We start from the raw sequence: 24,335 nt of genomic DNA, 5'->3' as shown, positions 1-24,335 counted from the left end.
ATACTCTGACAATGTCTGAAACTCACTTAGATAATACCTTTGATGATACAGTGGTAGCAATACGTGGTTATAACATCTACCGAACAGACAGAAATGCCAAAGGTGGAGATGTGGCTGTTTATATTCAGAAACATATTCCTGTAAAGCTTAGAGAGGATCTCATGTTAAATACTGTTGAAATATTATGGCTACAGGTTCATTATGCCTCACCTGCCCATTCTGGTGGAAAGGTGCTATAGACCACCAAGTGCTAACAGTCTGTATCTGGATAGCATGTGTGAAATGCTTGATAATGTATGATTTAAATATTACTGGCTTTCATCAGGCTGCCCACTCAAGAGAAAGCTTCAAACTGTATCTAGTGCCTGCAACCTGGTTCAGGTTATCAAAGTTCCAAAGGCTGGGCCTAATGTAGTGTAAAAGAGGTCAAACAAGATGTTTTGTAGCTGTTCCTATGTTGTTGATGTAAATAATATTTGTTGGTCCGTGGTGTGTAATGAGGAGCAAATTGACGCTGCACTTGAGACATTCCTGAAATTGCTTATCCCAGTTACTAATAATAAATACACCCACTGCGGGCTCCCAAGTGGCGCAGCGATTTAAGGCACTGAATCACAGTGCTAGAAGCGTCACTACAGACCCTGGTTCAATCCCGGGCTGTATCACAACCAGCCATGATCAGGAGTACCATAGGGCGGTGCACAATTGTCCCGGCGTTGTCCTGATTATGGTTTGGTTGGTGTAGGTTGTCATTGTAAATAAGAATTGTTCTTAACTGATATGTCTAGTCAAATATATTAAGACAATGAATGTAAAAACTGTTAAATCCCTGTGGATTGATGAGGAATTGAAAAATGGTATGGTTGAGAGGGATGAGGCAAAATAAATGGAAAATAGGTCTCTTGGCTCTACAACCGATTGGCAAACCCACTGCAAATTGACAAATAATGTCACTTAACTGAATAAAAAGAAGAAACTACGCTATGAAACAAAGATAAATGACATAAAGAATGATAGTAAAAAGCTTTAGAGCACCTTAAATGAAATTCCGCTCCATCATTCATTGAATCAGATGGCTCATTCATCACAAAACCTAATGATATTGCCAACTACTTTAATGATTTTTTCATTGGCAAGATTAGCAAATTTAGGCATGACATGCCAGCAACAAACACTGACACTACACATCCAAGTATATCTGACCAAATTATGAAAGACAAGCACTGTAATTTCGAATTCCGTAAAGTAAGTGAGGAACAGGTGAAAAAACTGTTGTCTATCAACAATGACAAGTCACTGGGGTCTGATAACTTGGATGGAAAATTACTAGGATAATAGCAGACAATATTGCAACTACTATTTGCCATATCTTCAATTTAAGCCTACTAGAAAGTGCATGCCCTCAGCCCTGAAGGGAAGCAAAAGTCCTTCCCCTGCCTAGGATAGTAAAGCCCCCTTTACTGGCTCAAATAGCCGACCAATCAGCCTGTTACCAACAGACAACAGACTTTCAGCACGCTTATAGGGAAGGACATTCAACAAGCACAGCACTTACAGAAATTACTGATGATTGGCTGAGAGAAATTGATGATAAAAAGATTGTGGGGGCTGTTTTGTTAGACTTCAGTGTGGGTTTTGACATTATAAAACATAGTCTGTTGCTGGGAAAACGTAGGTGTTGTGGCTTTCCATCCTCTGCTATATTGTGGATAAAGAGTTACCTGTCTAACAGAACACAGGGAGTGTTCTTTAATAGAAGCCTTTACAACAAAATCCAGGTAGAATCAGGAATTCTCCAGGGCAGCTGTCTAGGCCCCTTCCTTTTTTCAATCTTTACTAACGACATGCCACTGTCTGTGTATGCGGATGGCACAGTATGTATGCAGATGACTCAACACTATACACGCCAGCTACCACAGTGACTGAAATTACTGCTACACTTAACAAAGAGCTGCAGTTAGTTTCAGAATGGGTGGAAAGGAATAAATTAATCCTAAATATTTCAAAAACTAAAAGCATTGTATTTGGGACAAATCATTCACTAAACCCTAAACCTCAACAAAATGTAATGAATAATGTGGTAATTGAACATGTTGAGGAGAATAAACTGCTTGGACTAACCGTGGATTTTAAACTCATACAACAGTTTAAACAACAGTAGCTAGGATGGGGAGAAGTCTGTCCATAAAAAAGCGCTACTCTGCATTCTTAACACAATATCATCAAGGCAGGTCCTACAGTGTCACAACTTCCACCGAAGCTGTTCCCTCTCCTTGTTCGGGCTGCGTTCGGCGGTCGACGCCACCGGCTTTCTAGCCGTCACCGATCCATGTTTCATTTTTCCTTTTGTTTTGTCTGTTTACACACCTGGTTCCCATCTCATAATTATGTTCCCTATTTATCCCTCTGGTTTCCCTTTCTGTTTTGTGCGTGATTGTCTTTCGTGTATTCCGGTGTGTTGGATTTTGAGTCCTGTTTTGTCCTTGTTTGGAACGGGACTTTGTTACGTTTTTGGATTGAGTAAATCAGTGTTTGTTACTCTTACCTGTGTCCTGCGCCTGACTCCTTCACTATCTTCTAGATAGACTCTGACATACAGGCCATAGTTTTGTCGCACTACTGTTCAATCAGGGCAGCACAGCTGACCCTTGGATGTACACAGAGTGCTAACATTAATAATATACATGTCAATCTCTCCTGGCTCAAAGTGGAGGAGAGATTGACTTCATCACTACTTATATTTGTGAGAGGTATTATTGACATGTTGAATGCACCTTTGCAGCAGCTAATGGGGATACATAACAAATACATATACACAATACCCCATAATGAGGAAGAAATTACTACTAATAAAATAAAAAATAAAAAATATAACATTTAAGTATTCAGAACCTTTACTCAGTACTCTGTTGAAGCACCTTTGGCAGGGATTACAGCCTCGAGTCTTCTTGGGTGTGACACTACATGTTTGGCACAACTGTATTTGAGGAGTTTCTTCCATCCTTCTCTGCATATCCTCTCAAGCTCTGTGAAGTTGGATGGGGAGTGTCGCTGCACAGCTATTTTCAGGTCTCTCCAGAGATGTTCGATCGGGTTTAAGTCTGGGCTCTGGCTGGGCCACTCAAGGGCATTCAAAGACTTTGTCCTGTTGGAAGGTAAACCTTCGCCCCAGTCTGAGGTCCTACGTGCTCTGGAACTGGTTTTCATCAAGGATCTCTCTGTACTTTGCTCAATTAATCTGCTGCAGAGATGCTTGTCCTTCTGGAAGATTCTCCCATCTCCACAGAGGAACTATGGAACTCTGTCAGAGTGACCCCGATTAATTAATTTGGCCGGGCGGCCAGCTCTAGGAAGAGTCTTGGTGGTTCCAAACGTATTCCATTTAAGAATGATGGAGGCCATTGTGTTCTTGGAGACCTTCAATACTGCAGACATTTTTTGGTACCTTTCCCCAGATCTTCGCTTCGACACAATGCTGTCTCAGAGCTCTATGGGCAATTCCTTCGACCTCATGGCTTGGTTTTTGCTCTGACATCAAATAAAATTGTATTTGTCACATGCACCGATTACAACAGGTAGACCTTACCACTTACTTACAAGCCCTTAACCAACAAAGCAGGTTAACGAAAAAAGAGTTAATAAAATATTTACTAAATAAACTAAAGTTTTAAAAAAATTTAAAAAAGAAAAGTAACAAAATAAAATAACAATAATGAGGCTTTATACTGTACTGGTACCGAGTATTGGTACCGAGTCAATATGTGTGTGTACAGGTTAGTCGAGGTAATTTGTACATGTAGGTACGGGTAAAGTGACAATGCATAAATAATAAACAGTGAGTAGCAGCAGTGTGAAAACAAAGGGGGAGATAGGGGTCAATGCAAATAGTCCGGGTGGCCATTTGATTAATTGTTCAGCAGTCTTATGGCTTGGGGGTAGAGGCTGTTAAGAAGTCATTTGGACACAGACTTGGCACTCTGATACCGCTTGTCGTGTGACTGGTGACTGGAGTCTTTGTCAATTTTTTGGGCCTTCCTCTGACACCGCCTAGTATATAGGTCCTGGATGGCAGCAAACATGGCCCCAGTGATGTACTGGGACGTACGCACTACCCTCTGTGGCACCTTATGGTCAGATGCCGAGCATGTGCCATACCAGGTGGTTATGCAACCGGTCAGGATGCTCTCGATGGTGCAGCTGTAGAACTTTTTGAGGATCTGGGGACCCATGCCAAATCTTATCAGTCTCCTGAGGGGGAATATGTTTTGTCGTGCCCTCTTCACAAATGTATTGGTGTGCTTGGACCATGTTAGTTTGTTGGTGATGTGGACACCAAGGAACTTGAACCTCATGACCCGCTCCACTGCAGATCCGTCGATGTCAATGGGGGCATGTTCGGTCCTCTTTTTCCTGTAGTCCACAATCATCTCATTTGTCTTGTTCACATTGAGGGAGAGTTTGTTGTCCTGACACCACACTGCCAGGTTTCTGATCTCCTCCCTATAGGCTGTCTCATTGTTGTCAGTGATTAGGCCTACCAACATTGTGTCATCAGCAAACTTAATGATGTCGTTGGAGTTGTGCTTGGCCACGCAGTTTTGGGTGAACATGGGGTACAGGAGGGTACTAAGCACGCACCCCTGAGGGTCCCCCGTGATGAGGATCAGCTTGGCAGATGTGTCGTTGCCTACCCTTACCACCTGGGAGTGGCCACTCAGGAAGTCCAGGATCAAGTTGTAGAGGGAAGTGTTTAGACCCAGGGTTCTTAGCTTAGTTGTGAGCTTTGTGGGCACTATGGTGTTGAATGCTGAGCTGTAGTCATGGACAGCATTATCACATAGGTGTTCCTTTTGTCCAGGTGGGAAAGGGCAGTGTGGAGTGTGATTGACATAGCGTCATCTGTGGAGCTGTTGGGGCGGTATTCGAATTGGAGTGGGTCAAGGGTTGGTGATGTGAACACTGACCAGCCTTTCAAAGCAGTTCATAGCTATCGACGCTAGTGCTACGGGGTGAGGACAATGGTGCTATCAACGCTAGTGCTAAGTAATTTATGCAGGGACTATGGTAGTCTGCTTGACTCGATATTACAGACTCTACTGACGGAGGGGGATGTAGTTCAATAGTGTAGTAGATACTATGCTACTGACGGAGGGGGGTGTAGTTCAATATTGTAGTAGATACTATGCTACTGACGGAGGGGGGGATGTAGTTCAATAGTATAGTAGATACTATGCTACTGACTGAGGGTGATGTAGTTCAATAGTGTAGTAGATACTATACTACTGACGGAGGGGGATGTAGTTCAATAGTGTAGTAGATACTATGCTACTGACGGAGGGGGAGACTATGGTAGTCTGCTTGACTCGGTATTACAGACTCGGTCAGGGAGAGGGTAAAAATGTCAGTGAAGATACTTGCCAGTTGGTCCGCGCATGCTGTTTAAAGGTCTTGCTCACATCGGCTAATTGGAGCGTGATCACAGTTGTCCGGAACAGCTGGTGCTCTCATGCATGCTTCAGTGTTGCTTGCCTTGAAGCGAGCATAAAAGTAATTTAGTCCGTCTGGTAGGCTTGCGTCACTGGGTTTCCCTTTGTAGTCTGTAATAGTTTGCAAGCCCTGCCACATTTGACGAGAGTCAGAGCCAGTGTAGTAGGATTCAATCTTAGTCCTGTATTGACGTTTTGGCTGTTTGATGGTTCATCTGGGGTCATAGCTGGATTCCTTATAAGTGTCCGGATTAGTGTCCCGCTTCTTGAAAGTGGCCGCTCTAGCCTTTAGCTCTGTGCAGATGTTGCATCTAATTCATTGTTTCGGGTTGGGATATGTACGTACGGTCAGTGTGGGGACAACGTCGTCGATGCACTTATTGATGAAGCCTGTGACTGAGGTGGTATACTACTCAATCCCATTGGATTAAACCCGGAACATATTCAAATCTGTGCCATCAAAACAGTCCTGTAGCGTAGCATCCATGTCATCTGACCACTTCAGTATTGAGCGAGTGACTGGTGCTTCCTGCTTTAGTTTCTGCTTGTACGCAGGAATCAGGAGGACAGAAATATGGTCAGACTTGCCAAATGGAGGGCAAGGGGGAGCTTTGTACGGGTCTCTGTGTGTGGAGTAAAGGTGGTCTAGCGTTTTTTTCCCCTCTGGTTTCACATGTGACCTGCTGGTAGAAATGAGGTAAAACAAATTTAAGTTTGCCTGCATCAAAGTCCCTGGCCACTTTGAGCGCCACTTCTGGATGACCATTTTCTTATTTTCTTATGGCTTTATACAACTCGTTGAGTGCGGTCTTAGTGCCAACATCGGTATGTGGTGGTAAATAGACAGCTAAAAGAAATATATATGAAAACTCTCTTGGTAGATAGTGTGGTCTACAGTTTATCATGAGGTACTCTATCTCAGGTGAGCAATACCTCGAGGCTACTTTAATATTAGACATCACGCACCAGCTGTTATTTACAAATAGACACACACCCCCACCCTCGTCTTACCAGACGCAGCTGTTTTGTCCTGCCGATGCGCAGAAAACCTTGGTGAAACATAAGATATTACAGTTTTTAATGTCCCGTTGGTAGGATAGTCTCAAACGGAGCTCACCCAGCTTATTATTTAGTGATTGCACATTGGCCAATAGAACGGATGTTAGAGGTGGGTTATCCACTGGCTGATAAATTGTTACCAGACTCATTAAAGAAAAATCTTCATCCAGTTCAAGGTGAGCAATCACAGTTCTGATATCCAGAAGCTCTTTACGGTCACAAGAGACGGTAGCATCACCATTATGTACCAAATAAGTTACAAACAATGCAAAGAAAACACAAAATAGCACAATTGGTTAGGAGCCTGTGAGAGGGATTTTAGCCTCATCATAATCCTACTAAACTAGACTGCTGATGGAGGGGAGAGGGGTTGTAGCTCAATAGTATAGTACATACTGGACTAGAGGATAGGGGATCCTGAGTGGCGCAGTGGTCTAACACACTGTGCTAGAGGCGTCACTACAGACCTGGGTTCGATCCCGGGCTGTATCACAACTGGCTGTGATCAGATGTCCCTTGGGCTGCGCACATTTGGCCCAGCGTCGTCCGAGTTAGGGAAGGGGTTGTAAATTTCATTGTAAATTTAATTAACTTGCCTAGTTAAATTAAAGTTTTAAAAATATATATATAATAAAAAGACTACTGATGTTTGTTGGAGGGGGTTGTAGTTCAATAATATAATATAAACTGGGCTACTGGTGTTGGGGGAGGGGGTTGTAGTCAATGTTTACGTATCCCTATATGCCATATCTGTATATGCAATTGACCATTGCCATATATGGATCCATGTCATTCTATTTGAACTGAACTGTGTTAACAGCATGAGTGGTCGCGAGTAGATTCGCTTGTTTTGAGATCAAAGCAAGATCTGCATGTAGCCAGGTGTGTACATTTGTTCATATTCTTTGCTAGTTAGAGAGATTTTAACCCAGTTATAGCTCATTTCTTGTCAGCAATAGGGGAGTGGTTGCTTCCTACAAGAGCACAAAACATGTGCATTTCTAGCCATTTCTAGCCAATGTTATGGGAATAATAAGGAATATTATTTTGTAAAGTGGTTTCTTGCATCAAACAACACAACTTTTTCAGTCACCTCCTTGTCTGAAGGACAAGTGGTTAAGCAGGTTAATGTTAATCCCTACATGTTTTTTTAAAAAGTATAATGGAATGTAGGCCTACATTGAACAACACACATTGGTGTCTACTGTAGGCTGAATGATAGAACAGCTATCTCCATGTTAAAATATTATGGGATGCATTTTCTCAATTGTTTTTTATGGTAGGCCGATCTGATAGGCGTACATTACGATCAAATAGCCACAGTAGCCTACTTGGCCTCTGTTATAACTGTAACATAAAGCCGGTACAGCCTCAGTGTTCACAGTAAACGCATGCCAGAAGTTGCACAGGAGGGGGTTGTAGTTCAATAGTATAGTATCTACTAGATTACTGATGGAAGGGGTTCTAGTTCAATAGTATAGTAGATACTAGGTTACTGATGGAGGGGGTTGTAGTTCAATAGTATACCGGTAGTAGATACTATGCTACTGACGGAGGGGGGTGTAGTTCAATATTGTAGTAGATACTATGCTACTGACGGAGGGGGGTGTAGTTCAATATTGTAGTAGATACTATGCTACTGACGGAGGGGGATGTAGTTCAATAGTATAGTAGATACTATGCTACTGACTGAGGGTGATGTAGTTCAATAGTGTAGTAGATACTATACTACTGACGGAGGGGGATGTAGTTCAATAGTGTAGTAGATACTATGCTACTGACGGAGGGGGGTGTAGTTCAATATTGTAGTAGATACTATGCTACTGACTGAGGGGGTTGTAGTTCAATAGTATACCGGTAGTAGATACTATGCTACTGACGGAGGGGGGTGTAGTTCAATATTGTAGTAGATACTATGCTACTGACGGAGGGGGGTGTAGTTCAATATTGTAGTAGATACTATGCTACTGACGGAGGGGGATGTAGTTCAATAGTATAGTAGATACTATGCTACTGACTGAGGGTGATGTAGTTCAATAGTGTAGTAGATACTATACTACTGACGGAGGGGGATGTAGTTCAATAGTGTAGTAGATACTATGCTACTGACGGAGGGGGGTGTAGTTCAATATTGTAGTAGATACTATGCTACTGACTGAGGGTGATGTAGTTCAATAGTGTAGTAGATACTATACTACTGACGGAGGGGGATGTAGTTCAATAGTGTAGTAGATACTATGCTACTGACGGAGGGGGATTTAGTTCAATAGTGTAGTAGATACTAGAATGCTGATGTTGTGCGAGGGCGGGGTTATAGTCTACATCAGTACATCCACTCACACAGTCTGGGAGAATTCGGGGGCCTGGTCGTTGACATTGGCCATGCGAAGGCGGATGGTGGCGGTACCAGAGTGAGGCTCCTCCCCATTATCAACTGCCATCACCACAAACTCATACAGGTGGTTGGGCCTCTCGTAGTCCAGACGGCCCACAGGGAAGATGGTGCCGTGGGCTGAAATGCTGAAGTCTGGGCTTAGAGTGTAGTAAGTGAGTTCTGCATTCAACCCCGAGTCACAGTCACTGGCTAACACTGTGGGAGAGATACAGGATATGAACACATAGGTCATATTCATTAGGCACCAAAAAGAAAAGAAAACTAGCTGAAGCTAGATTCCGTTTTCCGTTGCAAAGCATTTTGCTATGGTGTGCCCTAATGAATACGACCCTGGTCTCTAACAATAAGTCTGATGAATCTGTTTGCATGTGTCAGGATGGGGAGCTTTTTCTGTTGGTATTACAGACAAGTGACAAGTCCTAGAGCTGCATATCAGCACCTATTCATTACTGTAACAACAGTTCCAGGAACTCAACAGCAACACAATTAATTGTGACTCATTGTGACCCTATATAATCAATCAAATGAGAGTAAAGAGGTCACAGAATGCCCCCCCCCCCCTCCCCACACACACACACACACTAGAAAGACAAAGCTGCATTCTCATCTCACCCTGCAGGAGAGAGGTTGCTGTGGTTACTGTCTCAGGGACCCAATCAACACTGTAAATGGACTGGAGAAATTCTGGGACACAGTCGTTCTCGTCCGTTATCACCACCTGGACCTGCTCAGGGGAGAGGGGAGAGAGAAGAGGGGGATGAGAAGGGAAAGAAAACAGTGAAAGTTGGAAAGGAGAGAGACAAGGGTGGAAAGGAGAGAGAGAGAGAAGAAGGAGAGGAGATGGGGGGGGGGGAGTGAGAAGTGGGGAAGAGGGGACATAACCCAAATCATTCTACATCTAGGAGACAGAAGTGGGACTGCTGAAAATGTGTTTTTGCCCGCGCTGCAGATGGCTATATCGGTCCACTAATACAGGACTAGTAAAGGCCCAGTGCACTACGTTTGTGAAAATAGATAGCTATATTTTTGTAAAATCTTTTTTTTCAATTTTTGTTCATTTTATTTAATTTTTCAATTTTTTTCAGGGTGTGCTGCAGCACCTTCAGCACCCTTACTTCCTGCGCCCATACTTGGAAGTTAACTCAACAGGAATGCTATTGGTCAACAAATATTTTGAATCCAAGCAGGTCCGATGCTTATAAATGTGTCTTAGCTTCATTGTTTTTTTCTCTATCTTTTTTTTGTTGATACACTCTCTATCTCTTTCTTTCTCTCTCTACCTCAGGGACTCTTGGGGCATGGACTTTCAGGCTATGCCTTCTCTCTCTCTCTCCTCTCTGATCATGCCTAGAATAATAATAATGCCTTGCAATGCTTGATAATGCTTTTGTACCTTAAGCATCATGCCTTGTATGTGAATCCATTCATTTTACAAAGTATTTCAATATACTTGTATTTAGAATTCTATTCTCATACATTTCTTGAGTGTCAGTTACTGTAACTCAACTATAGTATCTTGCATATTGTTAAATAAACTTTATGAGTCAGATTATCAATTTAACAGACTTTGTTAACATATTAATTGCATAGTCTTATTATGGGTTGCATGTGAGGTATACAGTATTTACAGTTTGAACACATGTCAAATATTATCCCGAGACTGGTATTTCATCAGGATCATTATAAGACGATAATAAATACTTATAAGGTTTTTTTTTTTCAAACTCACGACATCTTACAATGCATTATAACTGCATGGCTTTAAGTAAAGGGTTGCTGAAATGTCATACTGGTAGGATAAAAACTTGAGCTAAATTGCACTGTAGTTTCTAAAAGTTGCCACCTCAACATTTCCTTTATCTTCCAGCTCATGAGTTCTGCTTTTAAAATAGAAATGTTCCCGGCCTGTCTTTTTGGCTGAGCAAGGCCCTTAGCCCTGCATCTGAAACGCACTCTCCCTCCCTCTCTCTCTCTCTCTCTCTCTCTCTCTCTCTCTCTCTCTCTCTCTCTCTCTCTCTCTCTCTCTCTCTCTCTCTCTCCCTCTCTCTCTTCCTCTCTCTCACTCTCTCTCCCTCTCTTTCCCCCTCTCTCTCTCGCTCTCTCTCACTCTCTTCCTCTCTCTCCCTCTCTCTCTTCCCCCTCTCTCTCTTTTTCTCTCTCCCTCTGTCTCGCCCCCCCCCCCCCCTCTCTCTCTCTCTCTCTTTCCCTGTGTCACCGTCAGAGTGTAAAGTGTGAAGTGACAGCTAAGTAATAGCACTGAAATAGCAGGAATATGTTTCCCCCAAGACAACACTACACCCAGCAGACTCAGTCAGTCCTAAAGGTCTGTTTTCTAACTGAAATGTGGAGTGTGAAATAAATGTGTGGCGTGATAATTGGATGACAAAATCATTAACTAAATAATTTAGAGGGTTGAAATACATTTTGGCAGACAGAATTCTATAGGGAGATGGCTGTCTGATTTAGTCAACCTCATGGTTGTTCTAGCTTTGCTAGACACATCTTTGACATGCCAGTCTTTAATATACATAAAACACTGAGACATAGATAAGAAAGAAGTGTTACAAATTGGAGATTTGCCCAGACCGACCATAGTCTCAGAATGCCATCCTTCCAAGTATTGTTCCTTACTGGAACCAATGTGAGGGAGTCTGAAAATCAAAGCTAGACCAACCCCAACACACACAAACACAAACATCACAAACATAGACACACACAAACACACACACACGTTCCTCCTCTGATGCCACACACACCCCCCTCACACACACACTCCATCACTAACCTCTATGGCGCTGCTGAGGCCCCCTGGCCCCTCGCTGGCCCTGACCATAAGGAGGTAACGTCTTTGGTCATTCTCATAGTCTAGCGTGCGGGTCAGGCTGATCTCCCCTGTCTCCTGCTGCATTCTGAACAGGCTGCTGGGGTTGATCAGCAGGCTGTAGCTGATTGGCTGCTTCTGGAAGGAGATGGCGAACATCACCAGGAAGCTAGAGGAGACAGAAATATGTCATTAACAGTATGCTAATAGTTTACTATGCTACAGTTCAACAAAAAAAAAGAGTGTACTCCAGTTCTGGACCAACATAAGTTCTGCTGCTGCGTGACTGAGGCTGTTCCCGATGTTGCTGTTTTCTTAGATGTCTGAACATGTGATATTCAAATTAAATCCCTAATTCCCATACAGAGTAGAAATGGAATGTCTATGAGCGTGTGTGTGTGTGTGTGTGTGTGTGTGTGTGTGTGTGTTTTCTGACTTGCGTTAACATGTTGAGTGTGGGCCTCCCGGGTGGCGCAGTGGTTAAGGGCGCTGTACTGCAGCGCCAGCTGTGCCATCAGAGTCCCTGGGTTCGCGCCCAGTCTCTGTCGTAACCGGCCGCGACCGGGAGGTCCGTGGGGCGACGCACAATTGGCCTAGCGTCGTCCGGGTTAGGGAGGGCTTGGCCGGTAGGGATACCCTTGTCTCATCGTGCACCAGCGACTCCTGTGGCGGGCCGGGCGCAGTGCGCGCTAACCAAGGTTGCCAGGTGCACGGTTGGGAGGGCTTGGCCGGTAGGGATACCCTTGTCTCATCGTGCACCAGCGACTCCTGTGGCGGGCCGGGCGCAGTGCGCGCTAACCAAGGTTGCCAGGTGCACATTGGTGCGGCTGGCTTCCGGGTTGGATGCGCGCTGTGTTAAGAAGCAGCGCGGCTGGTTGGGTTGTGTATCACAGGACGCATGACATTCAACCTTCGTCTCTCCCGAGCCCGTACATGAGTTGTAGCAATGAGACAAGATAGTAGCTACTACAACAATTGGATAAAAGGGGTAAAAATTCTAAATAAATAAAACATGTCCATCCCGATTGCCACATATCTGTTTGTACTCTTGCCAACTCCATGTTTGGCTTGACAAGGAGTTTGCGTGATAGCACGAACAGATCTGGGGCCAGGCTGGTGTACATGTGGTGTACATGTGGTGTGCATCTACAACTATACATTCCCAGTACTCACGGCTGTCCCTCTGGGGTGTTCTCTGGTATGGAAATGGCGTAGGATGCCTTGGTGAACTGTGGTGTTCTGGGTCCTGCTATGACTGACACCATGGCCGGAGCACTGCGACTGCCCAGCCTGTCAAAGGCCACCACACTCAGCAGATACTCCCTGTCTATCTGCAGGGGGAGACCTGTGGTCAAGATGTGACCACTCTTCTTGTCCACCGCAAAGCAGCCATTACCACCTGTAAGTTACAATCCATCAATCAGTCAATACATATATTCATATATTAATCAATTACAATTACTCAGATGTATTTGTAAAGCCACTTTTACATCCCAATGTGCATTTAGAGTAACCTGTACAGTACAATAGTACATTATTAGTAGAGTATAGCTTTATTGTTATAGAAGCCTCTACACTACAGTATAGCTACAGTAGAGTACAGTAGAGAACAATCAAGCAAGGGAGACAGATGGATAGTGGGGATAATCTACCCATTTTATATGCATTCATATATGCATTCATATATACAGAAGTACACATGTACAGTACAGTTGAGCATAACAGAGTACAGAACAGGACAGTCAAGCAAGGGAGGCAGATGGAGAGACTGAACATATACTGAGGATCTTTTTTTTTTAACTTTCCATTAATACACAGTAGCAACATTCTTGTCTTGTCTCGTTGCTCTGTAAAGTGTGTTGTGTCATGGATGTGAAAGGCCCATTAGACTTGACTTAATTTTACATGACTAGATGAATAGACTGAAGATAATATTTCCATCCAAATGTATTCACAGTAGCAACATCCTGGTTTTAGTCTTGTCCGCCAACTGTAAACCCTGGCACGTACAGTACGGTACAGTAAGTCTACCAACACCCCACTCTATAGAATGAGGTCAAATGGAAGTTAGCAGACCTCGCTGGTGCCCAAGACCCGGGCTATCATCCTCTTTGGATGTAGTTAAACCTGTGGGATCATTGAAGGATTAAATACAAAAGCTCATGTTTAAAAAATCTGATTAAAAAAATTCTTAGCAGGTGGTTGTTGATTTCCATTTAGCTTGTACCACTTGGGGCTCATGTGATTTCGGTGCTTAGTTACAATTCATCTTCAACATCTGTTTGAGTAGAATGAGGAACAAGAAGGGGGTCAATCCACTCAAAAAGTGGTACTAGTGGGTTTGAATACTGCTGGACCAGGGTTTTATCTGCGTCAGTGGTAGTGCACTGAGTTAATGCAGGTCATAGAAGAGTCACAGACGGATTGTGATCCTATGGAACAAGATTAGCCCACCCCCCCAGTCCCTGATATTTCAACAAACCAGACCCCCCCCCCCCCAGCACACACACTCCCCCTCAGCAGGGGCTACACAGATGTAGACAGCAGATCTTTTGGCTGGCCCGCTGTGTGCGTACGTGCGCGCATCTCTTTCTTACCATCAGCCAGGAAGTACTCCACCTCGCCGCTACTGCCCTCATCCCCGTCGAGAGCATGGAGCGGGTACACCAGCTCCCCAGGGGGGGCCTCGGGGGACACAACTGCCAGGTAGGGGTAAGGCTCCATGGCCCACTCGGGGATGTTGTCGTTGACATCTGTCACCCTCAGCTTCACCTTGGTCAGGTACCAGTCAGGCCCTGGGAAGAAGATAGATAGTGAGTCAATAGAAGAGACTAGACCATAGAAATGGAATACTGCCTGTTTGTATGACACAAGGCCAAATTTCTGTAATACACAAACCAAACAAAGATTCTACGATGTTAGAAAAAGACCAATCACATTAATGAACAATGATGGAAAGCTACTTGCATCCATCTTTGCAGAAAGACTTAAAAAAGGTCTTGATCAAATCATTGATGATACCCAGTCTGGTTTTATGAAGGGCAGACATGTACAGTGGAGCAAAAAGTATTTAGTCAGCATGTTCTCCCACTTAAAAAGATGAGAGAGGCCTGTAATTTTCATCATAGGTACACTTCAACTATGACAGACAAAATGGGGGAGGAAAATCCAGAAAATCACATTGTAGGATTTTTTATGAATTTATTTGCAAATTATGGTGGAAAATAAGTATTTGGTCACCTACAAACAAGCAAGATTTCTGGCTCTCAAATACCTGTAACTTCTTCTTTAAGAGGCTCCTCTGTCCTCCACTCGTTACCTGTATTAACGGCACCTGTTTGAACTTGTTATCAGTATAAGAGACACCTGTCCATAACCTCAAACAGTCACACTCCAAACTCCACTATGGCCAAGACCAAAGAGCTGTCAAAGGACACCAGAAACAAAATTGTAGACCTGCACCAGGCTGGGAAGACTGAATCTACAATAGGTAAGCAGCTTGGTTTGAAGAAATCAACTGTGGGAGCAATTATTAGGAAATGGAAGACATACAAGACCACTGATAATCTCCCTCGATCTGGGGCTCCACGCAAGATCTCACCCCGTGGGGTCAAAATGATCACAAGAACGGTGAGCAAAAATCCCAGAAAGACCAGTAACAAAGCCTACCATCAGTAACACACTACGCCGCCAGGGACTCAAATCCTGCAGTGCCAGATGTGTCCCCCTGCTTAAGCCAGTACATGTCCAGGCCCGTATGAAGTTTGCTAGAGAGCATTTGGATGATCCAGAAGAAGATTGGGAGAATGTCATATGGTCAGAAGAACCCAAAATATAACTTTTTGGTAAAAACTCAACTAGTCGTGTTTGGAGGACAAAGAATGCTGAGTTGCATCCAAAAAACACCATACCTACTGTGAAGCATGGGGGTGGAAACATCATGCTTTGGGGCTGTTTTTCTGCAAAGGGACCAGGACGACTGATCCGTGTAAAGGAAAGAATGAATGGGGCCATGTATCGTGAGATTTTGAGTGAAAACCTCCTTCCATCAGCAAGGGCATTGAAGATGAAACATGGCTGGGTCTTTCAGCATGACAATGATCCCAAACACACCGCCCGGGCAACGAAGGAGTGGCTTCGTAAGAAGCATTTCAAGGTCCTGGAGTGGCCTAGCCAGTCTCCAGATCTCAACCCCATAGAAAATCTTTGGAGGGAGTTGAAAGTCCGTGTTGCCCAGCAACAGCCCCAAAACATCGCTGCTCTAGAGGAGATCTGCATGGAGGAATGGGCCAAAATACCAGCAACAGTGTGTGAAAACCTTGTGAAGACTTACAGAAAACGTTTGACCTCTGTCATTGCCAACAAAGGGTATATAACAAAGTATTGAGATAAACTTTTGTTATTGACCAAATACTTATTTTCCACCATAATTTGCAAATAAATTCATTAAAAATCCTACAATGTGATTTTCAGGATTTTTTTTCTCATTTTGTCTGTCATAGTTGAAGTGTACCTATGATGACAATTACAGGCCTCTCTCATCTTTTTAAGTGGGTGAACTTGCACAATTGGTGGCTGACTAAATACTTTTTTGCCCCACTGTATATGTAATAATATTCGACTAGTATTGGACTTGATAGACTACAATGAGCACATTATGGAAGATAGCTCTATTTTATTTGTAGACTTTTACAAGGCATTTGATAAAGTTGAATATTATTTTCTTTTTGAGACTCTTCGATTGTTTGGTTTTGGTCAATATTTTCAAAGTGTAATTAAGACACTACAATAATAGTAACAGCTCTGTTAAATTATCCCACGGAACTTACAAAGATTTGACATTAGACATGGAATTAAACAAGGATGCACAATTTCTCCTTTCTTATTTTTGTTGGTCACAAGTTATGGCACTTCATATAAATAAGGACAGTTTTAGGGGTATTCAGATACAAGACAAAGGGATAAAATGTTCACAATTGGCTGAAGACACCACCATTTTTTTGAAAGATCATAATGAAGTCAAGAAAGCTATTGAGTGTATTAATGCCTTCTCACATCTATCAGGTTTATCTCTGAATATTAGGAAATGTGAAATATTTTTGCGTTGAAAAGATGTGACTTAAACTCATTATATATCCCTGTAAAAGATGTGATCACATATCTTGGTATTAAAGTTGGCAAAGATCAGAAAGAAAGGGCCAACTTACATTTCTCTCCTATTGTAGAGAAAATTGGAAAGAGATTTTACTCCTGGTTTTTAAGAGATATTTTTTTATCTGGACGAGTACTTTTATCACAATCTGAAGGTCCAGATTAGTTTATACCTCCCTTGCCTTGTTCCTCTGTCAGTAACTAACATGGTTGATACTAAATTATTTAACTTCATACGGAGGAATAAACCTCATTATTTAAGAAAAGCGGTAATATGTAGCACCCAAGGTGAGGGAGGGTAGAATGCTCTGAATTTTAAAACCTCTAATATAATATTTAAGATTAAATGGATACAAAACTATTTAAGAAATAAGGATTGCATTTGGAATATCATCCCTAATTTAATATTCCAGCAAATTGGTGGTCTAGAAGTCTTACTCAAATGCAACTTTGATGTGGGTAAAATCCCTATGTACAACCTCATGTACAACACAATTTTCCCCTCATAGGTATACGATCTGGAATAATAAAGACATAAAATACAAAAACAAGTCTTTGTTTCTCCAGAACTGGTTTGACAACAACATGATTTGGTTTAAACAATTATTGAATAATGATGGACAACTATATGATTATCCAGAATTTATGAGAACACACAACGTTACATTCACTCCTGAGGAGTATCAAATAGTTGTTAGAGCTATCCCTCAAGGTGATATTCTTCTTTCAGGAGAATATAACAATACTCCAAGTGCAACTGTTGAGGATTTTGTAGCCTCAATACAACTACAAGGAATTTACATTTTAACATGTATATAAGGAAACTTTGTCAATATGTTACTATTCCCTCTGCTAAAATGTACTGGAATGCAGCTCTAGGAACTGGAACTAAGTTTCGTTGTTATCTGGTAAATATTATATATCTAATAAGGTGAAAGAAGTATCATACAAACTCATTCATAGAATCTACCCTGTAAAGACCTTTATTATGCACAGATTTAAAATAGCTATTGATAACAAATGTGTATTTTGTGATTGTGACCCATTTATTTTGGGACTGTTCTTATGTCAGAAGATTTTGGTGTGAGTTAGAAGATTTATTTTTAAAAGAAACAACTATTAATGTTAATTTGAAAGACACTGATATTATGTTTTATTTTGAACCAAATGATATGGACCCTGATTTAACTTTCATTGTTAATTTGTTTATCTTTCATGGTAGATTCTTTGTCTATAAAATGAGGTGGGTGTCACGTTCTGACCTTAATTCTGTTATTATATCTTTGTTTTAGTATGGTCAGGGCGTGAGTTGGGTGGGCAGTCTATGTTTGTTTTTCTATGTTGGTTTTTGACGTCGGCTTAGTATGGTTCTCAATCAGAGGCAGCTGTCAATTGTTGTCCCTGATTGAGAATCATACTTAGGCAGCCTGTTTTCCCACTATGGGTTGTGGGTAGTTATTTTCTGTTCTGTGTTTTGTTGCACCGTTCAGGACTGTTCGGTTGTCGTGCATTGTTTTTGTTTAAGTATTCAGTCTTTATTAAATTACAATGAATACTTACCACGCTGCGCCTTGGTCCTCTCTTTCTCCCGACGACAGCCGTTACAGAACTACCCACCACCAAAGGACCAAGCAGCGTGGTGAAAAGGAGGAATGGACATGGGAGGACATCTTGAACGGCAAGGGATCCTACACATGGGAGGAGATCCTGGCTGGAAGGGATTGCCTCCCATGGGAACAGGTGGAGGCAGCCAGGAGAGCGGAGGCAGCAGGAAAAGGGAACCAGCGATACCAGGGAATACGGCTGGCAAGGAAGCCCGAGAGGCAGCCCCACAAATGTATTGGGGGGGGGGCACACGGGGAGTGTGGCAGAGTCAGGAGTCAGACCTGAGCCAACTCCCCGTGCTTACCGTAAGGAGCCAAGGATGGAACCAGAGCCGGTCAGGGCGGAATTGGAGGTGAGCGAAGCAGAGACAGTGAAGGAGTTAATGGGGAAATTGGAGGAGAGAGTTATGAGGGAGTTGCTGTGTTGGTGCATGAGGCACGACATCTGCCCAACGCCCGCCACGTCTGGGATTTGATGTCACCTGAGTCAGCTCTCCATACTCGTCCTGAGGTGCGTGCTAGTCGTTTAGTGAAGACTGTGCCAGCCCCACGCACCAGGCCTCCTGTGCGCCTCCCTAGCCCTGCACGTCCTGTGCCAGCTCAGCCCTACAGCTCTCCAAGCCGTGCTTACCGTGGCGGGCGTCGTACTGGTCAGGCACCATGTTATGCGGTGGAGCGCACGGTGTCCCCAGTACGCGTGCTTAGCCCAGTGCACTACATCCCGGCTCCCCGCATCTGCCGGGCTAGGGTAAGGATCCAGCCAAGGCGGATGGTGCCAGCCCTGCTCTCCAGACAGCCAGTGCGTCTCATCGGGCCAGGCTATCCTGCGCCGGCGCTGCGCACTGTGTCTCCCGTGTGTCTGTACAGCCCAGTGCGTCCTGTGCCTGCGTCCCGCACGTGCCGGGCTAGAGTCACCATCCAGCCAGGACGGGTTGTGCAGGCCATTAGTTTGAGACCTCCAGTGCGCCTCCACAGCCCTGTGTATCCAGTGCCTCCTCCACACACCAGCCCTCGGGTGGAAGCCCCCCCCGCATCAGGCTGTCTCTCTGTCTCCTCCCTACAGGTGCTCCCGCCTGTCCAGTGCTGCCAGAGCCTTCCTCCTCTCCAGCGCTGCCGGAGTCTCCCACCTGTCCGGCGCTGCCGAAGTCGTCCTTCACTCCGGCGCTGCCGGAATCTCCCGTCCATTCGGGACCCATTGCTAGGGTCCCCAGTCTGAGGTCGGCGGCGAGGGTCGCCGCTCTAAAGAGGCCACGGAGGTGGGCGAAGAGGCGGACAAGGACTATGGTGAAGTGGGGTCGGAGTCCGCACCTTTGGGGGGGGGGGGGGGGGGGGGGGGGTACTGTCACGTTATGACCTTAGTTCTGTTATTATATCTTTGTTTTAGTATGGTCAGGGCGTGAGTTGGGTGGGCAGTCTATGTTTGTTTTTCTATGTTGGTTTGAGTTCGGCCTAGTATGGTTCTCAATCAGAGGCAGCTGTCAATTGTTATCCCTGATTGAGAATCATACTTAGGTAGCCTGTTTTCCCACAATGGGTTGTGGGTAGTTATTTTCTGTTCTGTGTTTTGTTGCACCGTTCATGACTGTTCGTTTGTCGTGTATTGTTTTTGTTTAAGTATTCATTCTTTATTAAGTTACAATGAATACTTACCACGCTGCGCCTTGGTCCTCTCTTTCTCCCGACAACAGCCATTACAGTGGGCAGAGAACAAACCCCTCTTCACATTATTTAAGATAGAATTTAAATATTATTTTGAAATGATCAGTATGTACTCTTGTTTGTCTATTTCTTTTTTTTGTATTTGTTGTGTTCATAATAAAAAAAACATTTTAAAAAAAGAAAAGGAATACTGTACTTCCTACTTTACTTCCTTATTATGGGTACACTCAAAACGGCCACTAATCCACCCATCATAGAGAAATTGACGGGGATTCCCATTCCAATCATTCTAAATCTCACCAAAATGAGTGCAGTCTGATTGGGGTTAAATAACATCACTCATACCATTCTCTAAGGGATTCTTGCCCTACATGACTGAAGGCTTTTATGGGATTGCAAGATCACAATCCCACCTAGGTGAGGAGGCTTTTTACCACCCCAGGAGAGATGCCAGCCCAGCAGACTTCGAGACACCCTGCCTCCCCTGGGAGAGTAGCCCAGCCAGGCGACAGATGGCCCAGCAAAGCCTCTGTGATCGCTCAGGAGCATGGAGATAACGCCACATAACCAAATGCGCATTGTCACCTGCACACTGCTACTGCCATGCTCCTGCCACACTGTAGTGAATAAGAAGATTCCTGCAATCCAATTATCACCTGCTCTCTCACCGCAGCAGGGAGGAATACTGAGTGAGTGAGAGAGAAAGAGACAGACAGCGAGAGAGAGACAGGCAGAGAGTGACAGAGCGAGAGAGAGAAGCAAGATGCAGATGTGAAGGGGTCTGAAGAAGCTCATTGTTCAGAGCTGAAACTGAGACTAGACAGACCAGCACATTCAAACAATGGGTACGCTGAATATAGAATCAAGGATGCTATGCCATTGTCAGGAAATTCAACTGTTTGAAGGCTCAGCACTTTTTACAGATATCGAGATATAAGATATATGACATATTGACGGTCTCCTCAGTTGTTCTTTGTTTCACCTTAGCGAGATTAGGTAGCTATATTCCCACCCAAGTTTCCTTGACGTCAAAGGAGACAGGATTTGGCTAAAAACTATTAACGGCACTCCTACAGTATGTCTGACTTCGGGCTATAAATGTGCCTCCTGCTCTTTGACAATCTAAACAACTGATGCATTAAGTAAACAGGAAGTAGCTACTGTCTCTCACCATCACTGGTGAAAGTGACAATTAACCATAGTAGTTACACAGAGAGTACAAAACATTAAGAACACCTGCTCTTTCCATGACAGACTGACCAGGTGAATCCAGGTGAAAGCTGTCATCCCTTATTGATGTCACTTGTTAAATCCACTTCAATCAGTGTAGATGAAGGGGAGGAGACAGGTTAGGTGCTAAGCGTACCGGTTTGTGTCAAGAACTACAGTTTCCTGTGTGTATCAAGAATGGTCCACCACCCAATGGACATCCAGCCAATTTGACACATCTGTGAGTCAACATGGGCCAGCATCCATGCGGGAACGCTTTCGACACCCTGTAGAGAACATGTCCCGACGAATTGAGGCTGTTCCGAGAGCAAAACGGGGGAATGCAACTCAATATTCGGAAGGTGTTTTGTACACTTGTAGTGACATATTAGTTATGTCACTATAATGACATTTCAACTAAGTCTTTTTACTGTATGATCAATTTATATTCTATGATGTCAAATTACAGTGCACTAAAAATAACCAATATTTCTCACATTGTAATACACCTTGACATATGAGAGTCAATACGGTTTTATCTGTGGGGTTGCACAAATCAAATAAATGCTGAAAATGTTTTAAAAAACCAATTTCCCATTTCTTTACCAGGCTTAGGTTTAGCTGGCCTGTGTTCTGTGAGAAGCAGAATGCTCTGCACCCCGAGTAGCTAGCTGAGGAGTGTTCTCTACTGAAACACAATAGCTCTAACCTGTGTGACAGCTCATAAACGGATTGTTAGAGGTATAATAGAACAGAGGCAGAGGCTAGAGGAGAGAATTCATCTGGCTTTGCTAGCCTCACTTTGAAGTCTGTTTGTGGGGAAAAGTTCTCGTGGAACAGGCGATAGCTCATTTGGATAACTGGGACAGTGTCATGGGAGCAGAGAAACTCATCAACGTTCAGATTTCAAGTTTGATTTGGCACATGCACAAGAACAGTGACATGATTAACTTGCAAGCCCTACCAAACAGTGCAGTATTCAATATCAAAATCTGTGGAAATGTCGACAGAGGCAGTTTGCGCCAGCTACAGCTTTGTAAAAAATAAATTAAAAAATGAATGTATTTTGAGTGAGGATGACAGATATGTATTTGTTATAGAAGGTCTAAGAGGCACTCTATCAAGGACAAATCACTTAAGATTTAGTTCAATAGTGTTATTTTGTGACAAGCGAGAAAAGGCCGTGCTCTTGCAGGTTTGTGCCTTTCCCAGTCATGTCTCTTAGCTAATGGCGGTGATGATTTTGCAAGGCCAGTTTAATTAGTTTGTTATGGAGCGTCTAATCAGAGCCAAGGCACATGATTACAGACCATCAGGACTAGAATGGTAATGAAGAGCTTGTCAAAGCCGACGTGTGTGTGAGAGGCTCCTATGATCTATGGAGCTACAAAAGGAGCATTGATAAAAACACCCAGGCTGAAACTGGTCTGACAGCGTCACACCTGACTGACACCAAGTGCTTTGATCAAATGACTGTGAGAGGAATCAATTAAGCCTCCTCTGAATTTAAAAAGCCCATACAAAATATTTACTGTAGGTCAATTTGATGAATACGGTATATTTAAGCAATAAGTCCCGAGGGGGTGTGGTATATGGCCAATATACCACTGCTAAGGCCTGTATCTAGGCATTCCGCATTGCGTCGTGCTTAAGAACAGCCCTTAGCCGTGGTATATTGACCATATACCACACCCCCTCAGGTCTTATTGCTTAAGTATCTCATATCTAATTTAGCATCTGCTAAATGGCTGTAATGAAATGTAATGTGATAAATTGGATAGAAGGAGTACCGTGTGCTGTTCCCTCCCCTGTATCCCTGCAGGGATGTTGTTGTCACTTTCTGCTGGTAATCCTCTCCTTGGGTAGTAGCTATATAGCATAAAGGCTTGCTGGTATAAAACGTTTTCTCAAGTACTTTTCTCATAGACCGCCCACGGTACGAGAGCATGGGTGGGATAATGAGTGTGTGTGTGTGTGTGTGTGTGTGTGTGTATGTTCATTTGTGCATATTATGTGCAATGCACGGCAGAGAAGCGTAAGAGAACAGAGCAGTACAAGGGGAACAGTACAGCCTAAGCAGTCTATGGCACTACAGTGGCTACACATAACAAAATACTGCATGACAAAGCCTTCACGCACCAGGGATCTGTGCATAGTACACAATGCAGAACAGCAAATGAGAGAACTGTATTGAGATATAACATCTAATTAATTTAAAAAGCTTTACATAATATGGATCCCACGCGGAATTGCCTGCTGCTTCTTCGAGCCCATTGTGGGAAAATAAGACATGCAACAAGTAAACTGAGTTTACAAAGCATTAGGAACACCTTCTCTTTCCATGACACTGACCAGGTGGATTCAGGTGAACGCTATGATCTCTTATTGATGTCACCTGTTAAATCCACTTCAAATCAGTGTAGATGAAGGGGAGGAGGAAGGTTAACCAAGGATTTTTAATCCTTGAGACAATTGAGACAAAGATTGTGTGTGTATACCATTCAGAAAGTGCCTTTGAATGGTAGTAGGTAGGTGCCAGGCGCACCAGTTTGAGTGTGTCAAGAACTGCAATGCTGCTTAACAGTTTTCCGTGTGTATCAAGAATGATCCATCACCCAAAGGATATCCAGCCAGCTTGACACAACTGTGGGAAGCATTGGAGTTAACATGGGCCAGCATCCCTGTGGAATGCTATCGACACCTTGTAGAGTCGAATTGAGGCTGTTCTGAGGGCAAAAAGGGGTGGCAAACGCAATATTAGGAAGGTGTTCCTAATGTTTTGTACACTCCGTCTATTTCAATTGGGTACCAAATTCATATAAATACCCGACGGCACAACATACCTTTGAGACGTGCTTTTTAGCAGTCCATGGGTCTAAAATGGATTTCAGCACAGCAGTGAGGTATGCAGACATTAACCAAATGTTTTCAGTGTTAATAAAGGACCCCTA

General features: G+C 43.6%; 1 protein-coding gene across 1 annotated transcript in view; it reads right to left on the bottom strand.

The window, feature by feature from the left end:
• LOC139416251 (neural-cadherin-like) overlaps positions 1–24,335 on the bottom strand; it is a 118,791-nt gene that overhangs the window by 71,204 nt on the left and 23,252 nt on the right. The window contains exons 2-6 of the mRNA XM_071164690.1: positions 14,359–14,556; positions 12,935–13,160; positions 11,726–11,930; positions 9,553–9,664; positions 8,886–9,135 (exon numbers count right to left, since the gene is read on the bottom strand). Of these exons, the coding sequence (XP_071020791.1) occupies positions 8,886–9,135; positions 9,553–9,664; positions 11,726–11,930; positions 12,935–13,160; positions 14,359–14,556 (991 nt within the window). The remainder of the gene's footprint in view (positions 1–8,885; positions 9,136–9,552; positions 9,665–11,725; positions 11,931–12,934; positions 13,161–14,358; positions 14,557–24,335) is intronic.

The sequence above is a fragment of the Oncorhynchus clarkii genome, chromosome 1 (assembly GCF_045791955.1).
Source record: "Oncorhynchus clarkii lewisi isolate Uvic-CL-2024 chromosome 1, UVic_Ocla_1.0, whole genome shotgun sequence".
NCBI lineage: Eukaryota > Metazoa > Chordata > Actinopteri > Salmoniformes > Salmonidae > Oncorhynchus > Oncorhynchus clarkii.
This window is presented reverse-complemented; position numbering and strand designations above follow the sequence as displayed.